This window comes from Theropithecus gelada, chromosome 19 (assembly GCF_003255815.1).
Source record: "Theropithecus gelada isolate Dixy chromosome 19, Tgel_1.0, whole genome shotgun sequence".
NCBI classification, from domain to species: Eukaryota; Metazoa; Chordata; class Mammalia; order Primates; family Cercopithecidae; genus Theropithecus; species Theropithecus gelada.
The window spans coordinates 3,770,492-3,781,290 of record NC_037687.1 but is presented as its reverse complement, the minus strand read 5'-3'; the positions used below and the strand labels follow the sequence as shown (position 1 = coordinate 3,781,290).

The 10,799-nt window shown below is 52.2% G+C and overlaps 1 protein-coding gene across 1 annotated transcript in view; it reads right to left on the bottom strand.

Moving 5' to 3' along the window:
• The window catches only part of ATCAY (ATCAY, caytaxin), a 41,622-nt gene that overhangs the window by 24,879 nt on the left and 5,944 nt on the right, over window positions 1-10,799 (bottom strand). Inside the window, exon 3 of the mRNA XM_025368026.1 lies at window positions 9,788-9,905. Within this exon, the coding sequence (XP_025223811.1) occupies window positions 9,788-9,864 (77 nt within the window). The 5' untranslated portion in view covers window positions 9,865-9,905. The remainder of the gene's footprint in view (window positions 1-9,787; window positions 9,906-10,799) is intronic.

Below are 10,799 nucleotides of genomic sequence, written 5' to 3'. Positions count from 1 at the left end.
TTTTTAGTAGAGATGGGGTTTCACCGTGTTAGCCAGGATGGTCTCAATCTCCTGACCTCGTGATCCGCCCGTCTCGGCCTCCCAAAGTGCTGGGATTACAGGCTTGAGCCACCGCGCCCGGCTTAAGTGTAGACTTTTAAGCATGACGTTGGCATCCTGCAGAGACCAGGCAAGAGCACTCCAGATGGAAGGCAGTGCAGAGGTCCAGGCTCTGGGACCGGAATAAGCTTGCCAAGTTCAAGGGCACATCAGAAAGCAGACCCAGGATGCCTGGCGCAGAGAGAGCAGTGGGGGAGGAGGGAGTGGTTGGAGGAGGGAGGGCCGGGCGCGGTGGCTCAAGCCTGTAATCCCAGCACTTTGGGAGGCCGAGACGGGCGGATCACGAGGGCAGGAGATCGAGACCATCCTGGCTAACACAGTGAAACCCCGTCTCTACTAAAAAATACAAAAAACTAGCCGGGCGAGGTGGCGGGCGCCTGTAGTCCCAGCTACTCGGGAGGCTAAGGCAGGAGAATGGCGTGAACCCGGGAGGCGGAGCTTGCAGTGAGCCGAGATCCGGCCACTGCACTCCAGCCCAGGCAACAGAGCCAGACTCCGGGTCTCAAAAAAAAAAAAAAAAAAAAAAAAAAAAGGAGGGAGGGAGGGCCAGGGGGAGGCGGTGTGGCAGGGATGGGATGAGGTCCTGAGGCTGAGCCGCCCATTGCAGTGGATGTTCAGGAAAGGTTTAAGATCACGCGGAACTGGAGAAGCCGACCTGGCAGGGCTCCAGGCTCCCTGAAGGAGGACCCGCTGCTCCCAACATGGGTGGAGCAAGCTCTCCCCGCTTGTTCATGGAGCTGCAGTTTCCAAGATCAGGTGAGATCCTGTTACTTCCACAAGCTCCAGGAAAACCTCAGACTCTCCAGACCTGGAGATCCCCTCCATGGCCCACGGGTATAATATATCCACTTAGCCCTCTGCAGAGTCAGCTTTCAAATTTCGTGATGGGCAACCTAGGTAAAAAGTGGAGGTCCCAGCCGGGCATGGTGGCTCACACCTGTAATCCCAGCACTTTGGGAGGCCGAGGCGGGCGGATCACGAGGTAAAGCGATCGAGACCAGCCTGGCCAACATGGCGAAACCCCGTCTCTACTAAAAATACTAAAATTAGCCAGGCGTGGTGGCGCGTGCCTGTCATCCCAGCTACTCGGGAGGCTGAGGCAGGAGAATTGCTTGATCCGGGGAGGTGGAGGTTGCAGTGAGCTGAGATCCTGCCACTGCACTCCAGCCTGGGTGACAGCAAGACTCTGTCTCAAAAAAAAAAAAAAAAAAAAAGAATGTGGGGGTCCCACCATATGCAAGATGTACAGCGTGGCTTCGTCCTGCTGAGGTGGGTTGGATGGTGTTCCCCCAGAAGACAGAAGTTTAAGTCCCAGTGCCTGGTGAGACGCACGCCCCAGTAGACACACAACCCAGTATACTCAATCTGATGCAATGAGTCGTCCCAGACTGGGTCTTGGATCTGGGGTTTGGAGTGGGGCATTAGCTAAACAGGGACATGGGACATTATTGGGACAATTGAGGATACTTTTTTTTTTTTTTGAGATAGAGTTGCTCTGTCACCCAGGCCGGAGTGCAGCGGCACAATCTCGGCTCACTGCAACCTCCGCTTCCCGAGTTCAAGCGATTCTCCTGCCTCAGCCTCCCCAGTAGCTGGGATTACAGGCGCCCGCCACCACACCCAGCTGATTTTTGTATTTTTAGTAGAGACGGGGTTGCACCATGTTGGCCAGGCTGGTCTCAAACTCCCGACCTCAGGTGATCCGCCTGCCTTGGTCTCCCAAAGTGCTGGGATTACAGATGTGAGTCACTGTGCCCAGCCCCAAGGGCTGACTTTGATATAAAAGGAGCAAAATGTTAACAATTGTATAATCCTTCTAAAGGTGTGCAGATGTTCTTTATATCATTGTTGTAATTTTTTTCCAAGTTTGGAAGTATTTCAAAACAGGCCAGGCGCAGGGGCTCATGCCTGTAATCCCAGCATTTTGGGAGGCCGAGGTCGGAGGATCATTTGAACCCAGGAGTTTGAGACCAGCCTGGGCAACACAGTGAGACCCCGTCTCTACAGAAAATAAAAAATAGCTGGGTTGGCCGGGCGCGGTGGCTCAAGCCTGTAATCCCAGCACTTTGGGAGGCCGAGGCGGGCGGATCACGAGGTCAGGAGATCGAGACCATCCTGGCTAACACGGTGAAACCCCGTCTCTACTAAAAAATACAAAAAACTAGCCGGGCGACGTGGCGGGCGCCTGTAGTCCCAGCTACTCGGGAGGCTGAGGCAGGAGAATGGCGTGAACCCGGGAGGCAGAGCTTGCAGTGAGCCGAGATCGTGCCACTGCACTCCAGCCTGGGAGACAGAGCGAGACTCTGCCTCAAAAAAAAAAAAAAAAAAAAAAAAAAAAAAAACACAAAAAAAATAGCTGGGTGTGGTGGCATATGCCTGTGGTCCCAGATATTCAGGAGGCTTCAGTGGGAGGAACGCCTCAGCCTGGGACATGGAGGCTATAGTGAGCTATGATTATATCACTGAACTCCAGCCTGGGTGACAGAACAAGACCCTATCTCGGAAAAAAAAAAAAAATTAATTAAAAAGTTACAAGCAGCCAGGCATGGTGACTCACACCTGTAATCACAGCACTTTGGGAAGCTGAGGAGGGTGGATCACTTGAAGTCAGGAGTTCGAGACCAACCTGACCAATGTGGTGAAACCCCATCTCTGCTAAAAATACAAAAATTAGCTGGGCATGGTGGTGGGCGCCTGTAATCCCAGCTACTCGGGAGGCTGAGGCAGGAGAATTGCTTGAACCTGGAAAGTGGAGGTTGCAGCGAGCTGAGGTCACGTCATTGCACTCCAGCCTGGGTGTTACAGCGAGATTCCGTCTCAAATAAATAAACAAATAAAACCCCCCAAAAACCCAAAACGAAAAACAAAAAGTTACGAGCAAGCAAACAAAACCGGCAGCCACTCAGTTGTGAGGAGAAGAGAGCAGAGGGAGCTGTGAGGCAACTCACACTGCACCTGACCCTCCTCGGCTATGATGCCCTGGGCAAGCTCCTCCCCCAGTCCTCAGTTTCCCCACACAGCCTTCTTCAGTCCCTCAACCTGCTTCCACTGAGCCCAGGGCCTTTGCACATGCTGTCCTCCTTGGAATGCGGGGCCCCTACACCCCACCTCCTTCCCCGGCTCATCCCTCCTCACCCTTCGCAGCCAGGAATCACAGCTCCCCTTCCCTCCCTGACCTGGTCAGAAGCACCATGAACCCAGCTGCCACCTTGCATTGGGTTGTGAGGCTATAAGGGACTGGTATACAGTCGGCGCATAGCATCAGAATGAATGAATGGAGAGATCAAGGCAGCAAGCAATCTCTGGGCTGCCTTCAGCGCTAGCTCCGTAGCAGGCTGCAGAAGGGTAAGAGTGAAGGAAAATGCTAGAAGGAGGCCGGGCGCAGTGGCTCACACTTGTAATCCCAGCACTTTGGGAGGCTGAGGCAGGCAAATCACTTGAGGTAAGGAGTTCAAGACCAGCCTGACCAGCATGGTGAAACCCTGTCTCTAACGAAAATACAAAAATGAGTCAGGCGTGGTGGTGCGCACCTGTAATCCCAGCTACTTGGGAGGCTGAGGCATGAGAATTGCTTGAAACCGGGAAGCGGAGGTTGCAGTGAGCCGAGACTGCACCACTGCTCTCCAGCCTGGGTGATGGAGTGAGACTCTGTCTCAAAAAAAAAAAAAAAAAAGGGCTTGAAGGACAGAGGCCATGCAGAGCTCTGTCCGACATCCTTAGGGGAAGTACAAAGACCACTTCTGCAGTCCCCAGGGGAGGGGATGGCTGGGCTGGAAGAAATAGAATTGTGAGCTGTTTTGCAGCAGACAGAGGTGGTTATGTGTGGCCGCAGCTGGACCTGCACCGAGGAGCTGCACTCAGTCCCTCCAGAGACGAGGAAGACAGAGGCCTCGTGGAGGAAGTGCCCTGTTGGCAAAGGCGTAGCTTGTGGGGCCCAGGCTGGCACAGCGAGGCCGCTGTCCTGCAAACGCAGAGCTGCTGCAGCGGTGGGGGGGGAGGGGGGGGTCGAGCAGCCTTGCAGGTGTAAGAAATCCACCAGAAGCACTCCCTCCTCCTGCTCCCGCTGGCCTCACCCCTTCCAGAACGGCCTCCAGCTCATACTTGCAGCTGCGCTCAGCCTCGGTCTTTGTCTCAAGAAGGCTTGGGTGAGACGAGAGCTTTTAAACTTATCTGTGGAGGCCGGGTGGGGTGGCTCGCGCCTGTAATCCCAGCACTTTGGGAGACCGAGGCAGGCAGATCACTTGAGGTTGCGAGTTCGAGACCAGCCTGGCCAACATGTTGAAACTACGTCTCTACCAAAAATACAAAATTAGCTGGGTGTGGTGGTGGGTGCCTGTAATCCCAGCTACTCGGGAGGCTGAGGTGGGAGAATTGCTTGAACCCGGGAGGTGGAGGTTGCAGTGAGCCGAGATTGTGCCACTGCACTCCAGTCTAGGTGACAGAGCAAGACTCTCTCAAAAAAAAAAAAAAAAATTATCAGTGGAGCTGGGCCCAATGGCTCATGCCTGTAATCCCAGCACTTTGAGAGGCTGAGGTGGGCAGATCACCTGAGGTTGAGAGTTCGAGACCAGCCTGGCCAACATGGTGAGCCCTCGTCTCTACTAAAAATACAAAAATGAGCTAGGCGTGGTGGCGGGTGCCTGTAATCCAGCTACTTGGGAGGCTGAGGCAGGAGAATCACTTGAACCCGGGAGGCGGAGGTTGCAGTGAGCTGAGATCGCACACTGCACTCCAGCCTGGGTGACAGAGTGAGACTCTGTCTCAAAAAAAAAAAAAAAAAAAGAAAAGAAAAAAACATCAGTAGGGGGAAAGGGAGCTAATAATAATAGTAACACTGGAGATGATTATTTATTTGTGCTGCCTTCGTCATTTGCACAGCCCATGTCGGCTGTTTCATCAAAATTCCACAACCACCTGGTGTGCGGGAGATTATTGTCCCATTTTACAGATCAGAAAACAGAGGCACTGAGACACCCAAAGAGGTAGCCCAGATGGCAGAGCAAACTTGCTGGGGAATTGGGATTTGAACCATGGGCGTCCGATCCCAAAGCTTATGTGCCTTTGTTTATGCTGTGCTGCTTGAAATGACATTATTTTAAAATTTTCATTATTTTTCTTAGAGATGCAGTCTTGCTCTGTTGTCCAGGCTGCAGTGCCGTGGTGTGATCATAGCTCATTGCTGCAATCTCCCAGGTCCAAACAATCCTCCTGCCTCAGCCTCCTGAGAAGCTGGAACTACAGGTGCACACCAGCATACCTGACTATTTTTATTTTATTTTATTTTATTTTATTTTACTTTATTTTTGAGACGGGGTCTCGCTCTGTAGCCCAGGCTGGAGTGCAGTGGCTGGATCTCAGCTCACTGCAAGCTCCGCCTCCCGGGTTCACGCCATTCTCCGGCCTCAGCCTCCCGAGTAGCTGGGACTACAGGCGCCCGCCACCGTGCCCGGCTAGTTTTTTTTTTTGGATTTCTTAGTAGAGACGGGGTTTCACCGTGTTAGCCAGGATGGTCTCGATCTCCTGACCTCGTGATCCACCCGTCTCGGCCTCCCAAAGTGCTGGGATTACAGGCTTGAGCCACCGCGCCCGGCCTATTTTATTTTATTTTATTTATTTATTTTGAGTCAGAGTCTCACTCTGTCGCCCAGGCTGGAGTTCAGTGGTGCGATCTTGGCTCACTGCAACCTCTGCCTCCCACGTCCAAACGATCCTCCTGCCTCAGCCTCCTGAGTAGCAGGTGCAAGCCAGCATACCTGACTAATTTTTTTTCATTTCCTATTTTATTTATTTATTTATTTATTTCGAGATGGAGTCTCACTTTCTCGCCCAGGCTGGAGTTCAGTGGTGCGATCTTGTCTCACTGTAACCTCCACCTCCCGGGTTCAAGCGATTCTCCTGCCTTAGCCTCCCGAGTAGCTGGGATTACAGGCGTGGGCCACCAGGCCTGGTTAATTTTGTATTTTTAGTAGAGACGGGATTTCTCCATGTTGGTCAGGCTGGTCTCGAACTCCTGACCTCAGGTGATCTGCCCGCCTCGGCCTCCCAAAGTGCTGGGATTACAGGTGTGAGCCACCAGGCCCGGCCAGTTTTTGCTTGTTTTTGTTAAGAGATGGGGTCTTGCTATATTGCCCAGGCTAATCTCGAACTCCTGGGCTCAAGGGATCCTCCCACCTTGGCCTCCCAAAGAGCTGGGATTACAGATGTCAGCCTCCACTCCCAGTTGTGATTGTCGGCTATTCTGAGAACAGGGACCCCTTGCTACAAAGAAGCACACACAGGTGCATGGGCCTTAGAGGCTTGGCAATGACTGGATTCAGGAGAGGGCTGAAGTTCTTGAATATGAAGGTGCCATCTTCAACAGTCCTCCTTCTGCTTGGACGTGAATGGGAAGGAAGCTCTCGGCCTCCCACACCAGCCTGACTCATTTTGACGGAGACCGACTGCTTCGAGGCATTCTTTTTTTTTTTTTTTTTTTTTGAGACGGAGTCTCGCTCTGTCGCCCGGGCTGGAGTGCAGTGGCCGGATCTCAGCTCACTGCAAGCTCCGCCTCCCGGGTTCACGCCATTCTCCGGCCTCAGCCTCCCGAGTAGCTGGGACTACAGACGCCCGCCACCTCGCCCGGCTAGTTTTTTGTATTTCTTAATAGAGACGGGGTTTCACCATGTTAGCCAGGATGGTCTCGATCTCCTGACCTCGTGATCCGCCCGTCTCGGCCTCCCAAAGTGCTGGGATTACAGGCTTGAGCCACCGCGCCCGGCCCGAGGCATTCTTCTTTATCTCCTTCAAACCCCTTTCTCTTTTAAGTTCGTTCTTTCGGCCTCGTCCTACCCTCCGGAACCTTCTCAGATTGAGATTTCTCTGGAACTGGAGATTCTTTTTTTTTTTTTTTTTTTTTGAGACAGTCTCAGTCACTCCACTGCCGAGGCTGGAGTACAGTGGCATGATCTTGGCTGACTGCAACTTCCGCCTCCCGAGTTCGAGCGGTTCTCCTGCCTCAGCCTCCTGAGTAGCTGGGATTACAGGTGCCTGCCACCACGCCCAACTAATTTTTGTATTTTTAGTAGAGATGGGGTTTCGCCATTTTGTCCAGGCTGGCCACGAACTCCTCACCTCAAGTGATTTGCCCGCCTCGGCCTCCCAAACTGCTGGGACTGCAGACGTGAGCCACTGCGGGCGGCCTGGAGATTCTTTTCAAATTCTCTTTTTCAGGTGGAACACACCTGGTTTTTTTGACTGAACCTCACCCAGTAGTTTCCATAACTGACCCGCAGGCATTGTGTCTGGGGGATGGATGAATTCCTGGCTCTGAAAGGGAAGAGGGATGAGCGGCTATCTCTAGCCAGCAAATCAGAGTCACACATCTCAACAGCAAATTTGCACAGCTTCCTTTCCATGTAGTTTTTTTGTTTTTTTGGTTTTTTTTTTTTTTTGAGACAGAGTCTCGCACTGTCACCTGGGCTGGAATGCAGTGGTACATCTCGGCTCACTGCAACCTCCTCCTCCCGTGTTCAAGTGATTCTCCTGCCTCAGCCTCCTGAGTACCTGGGATTACAGGCGCCTGCCATCATGCCCAGCTAATTTTTTTTTTATTTTTTTATTTTTAGTAGAGACAGAGTTTCACTATGTTGGCCAGGCTGGTCTCAAACTCCTGACCTTGTGATCTGCCCACCTCGGCCTTCCAAAGTGCTAGGATTACAGGCCTGAGTCACTGCGACTGGCCTTTTTTTTTTTTTCTTTCTTTCTTTTTAGATAGAGATAGGCGGCTGGACGTGGTGGCTCACGCCTGTAATCCCAGCACTTTGGGAGGCCGAGGTGGGTGGATCACGAGGTCAGGAGATCGAGACCATCCTGGCTAACACGGTGAAACCTCCTCTCTACTAAAAATACAAAAAAGTTAGGCAGGCGTGGTGGCGGGCGCCTGTAGTCCCAGCTACTTGGGAGGCTGAGGCAGGAGAAGGTCGTGAACCCGGGAGGCAGAGCTTGCAGCAAGCAGAGATCACGCCACTGCACTCCAGCCTGGGCGACAGAGCAAGACTCCGTCTCAAAAAATAATAATAATAAATAATAAGATAAATAAACAGAGACTCGCTCTGTCACCCAAACTGGAGTGCAGTGGTGCAATCATGGCTCACTGCAACCTCCGCCTTCTGGGCTCAAGTGATCCTCCTGCCTCAGCCTTCCAAGTAGCTGAGACTGTAGGTGCATACCACCATGCCCAGCTATTTTTTTTTTTTTTTAGTAGAAATGGGGTCTCACTAACTTGCCCAGGCTGGTTTCAAACTCTTGAGCTCAAGCATTTCCCCAGCCTCAGCCTCTGTAAGTGCTGGGATCATAGGCGTGAGCCACCGCACCCAGCCCCTGTGATTTCTTATTCTGACTAGTGACCAGCACCTGTCACCCAATATTTGTTAAGCGCCGACTGTATGCCAGGCACTATCCTTATGTTGGGATACAGCAGTGAGCTAAACAAAGACCTGTGCTCTTGCGGGGCTCCTTGTGGAGGGGAAACAGAGTGTAGACAAGATATCTCTGCAAAACGTTCAGCATAGAGGCCGGGCTTGGTGGCTCTCACCTGGAATCCCAGCACTTTGGGAGTTCGGGACCAGCCTGGCCAACAATGGTGAAACCCAATCTCTACTATTTATTTACACTAAAAATACAAAAATCAGCTAGGTGTGGTGGCAGGCGCCTATAATCCCAGCTACCCGGGGAAGGATGAGGCAGGAAAATCACTTGGACCCAGGAGGTGGAGGTTGCAGTGATCTAAGATCGCGCCACTGCACTCCAGCCTGTGGGACAGAGTGAGACTCAAAAAAAAAAAAAAAAATTCAGCATGTTAAGGGAGTTAGGTGTCTCCTAAAGGCTGCTAATAAATCACCATGTTGCCTCGACCTGGAATTACAGGCGCGTGCCACCATGTCCAGCTATTTTTTTTTCTTTTTTTTAAGAGATGGAGTCTCGCTCTGTCGCCCAGGCTGGAGTGCAGTGGAGAGATCTCGGCTCACTGCAAGCTCCGCCTCCCGGGTTCATACCATTCTCCCACCTCAGCCTCTGGAGTAGCTGGGACTACAGGTGCCCACCACCAGGCCCGGCTAATTTTTGTATTTTTAGTAGAGATGGGGTTTCAACGCATTAGCCAGGATGGTCTCAATCTCCTGACCTTGTGATCCTCCCACCTCGGCCTCCCAGAGTGCTAGGATTACAGGCGTGAGCCACCACTCCTGGTATGCCCAACTAATTTTTGTAGTTTTAGTAGAGGCGTGATTTTGCCATGTTGGCTGGGCTGGTCTCGAACTCCTGACCTCAAGTGATCCACCCGCCTCGGCCTCCCAAAGTGTTGGGATTACAGGCGTGAGCTACTGCACCCGGCCAGAATGTTAAGAACTCTTAAAATGGTGTAGGGTTGGGGGCTCCTTTGGAGCCTTGGGGCAGGGAGGACAGAAATGAATCTTAAATGAATGAGCAAATACCCATTATGTGCCTGGCCTGGACTACCCCACTGTGAAGCCACAGAGAACACTCACACACAGGGCCTCAGCCCTCCCAGAGTGTGCGGGAGATGAAGACACAGAGATGGAACCAGGCCAGCCCCGGGCCGTTCCCATTTAGAGACGGCCTGGCTCCTGCGTCCCACCTGGGAGAGACACCTGCTCCCCCGACGGCTGACTTAGGGGTGTGGAAGTCCTACCTGGGAAGGTCTTCGTCCTGCCATTCCTCCTTCACGTCCACGTTTTCCATCCGGAGCGTGGCTTCTGTGGTCCCCATAGGAGCCAGAAAGAGGCACCGGCTTGAAGCAGGGGTGACCCCTGAAAAGAATGGGTTTTACTGGACAATAATCCTAATGACAGTGCCCTACCCCATGCAGCTCTTCCCCCCTCCCCCTCTCCCTCCCTTCTGCTTCTTCTTGAGACAGAGTCTTGCTCTGTTGCCCAGGCTGGAGTGCAATGGTGCAATCTCAGCTTATTGCAACCTCCACCTTCTGGGCTCAAGTGATTCTCCCGCTTCAGCCTCCCAAGTAGCTGGGATTACAGGCACCTGCTACCATGCCTGATTAATTCTTGTATTTTTGCAGAGACAGGGTTTCGCCATGTTGGCCAGGCTGGTCTCGAACTCCTGTCCTCAGGTGATCCTCCTGCCTTCGCCTCCCAAAGTGCTGGGATCACAGGTGTGAGCCATCATGCCCAGCTAAATTTTGTATTTTTAATAGAGACGGGGTTTCACTATGTTGGCCAGGCTGGTCTCAAACTCCTGAGCTCAAGTGGTCTGCCCGTCTCAGCCTCCCAAAGAGCTGGGATTACAGCGGTGAGCCACCGAGCCTGGCTCTTTTTTTTTTTTTTTTTTTTTTAACATGATCTTGCTTTGTTGCCTGGGCTGGAGTGCAGGGGCACAATCATAGCTCATGGCAGCCTTGAACTCCTCAGCCTAAGCAATCCTCCTGCCTCAGCCCCCCACCAATGGCTGTGACCACAGGTGTGCACTACCATGCCTGGGTAATTTTTAAAAATATTTTTTAAGAGATTGGGTCTTGCTGTGTTGCCCAGGCTGGTCTCAAACTCTTGGGCTCAAGCAATCCTCCTGCCTTGGCCTCCCAAAGCGCTGAGATTACAGGGGTGAACCACTGCACCCGGCCAACACTTCTTTTTTTTTTTTTTTTTTTTTTTTTTTTTTTTTTTTTTTTTTTTTTTTTTTTTTTTTTTTTT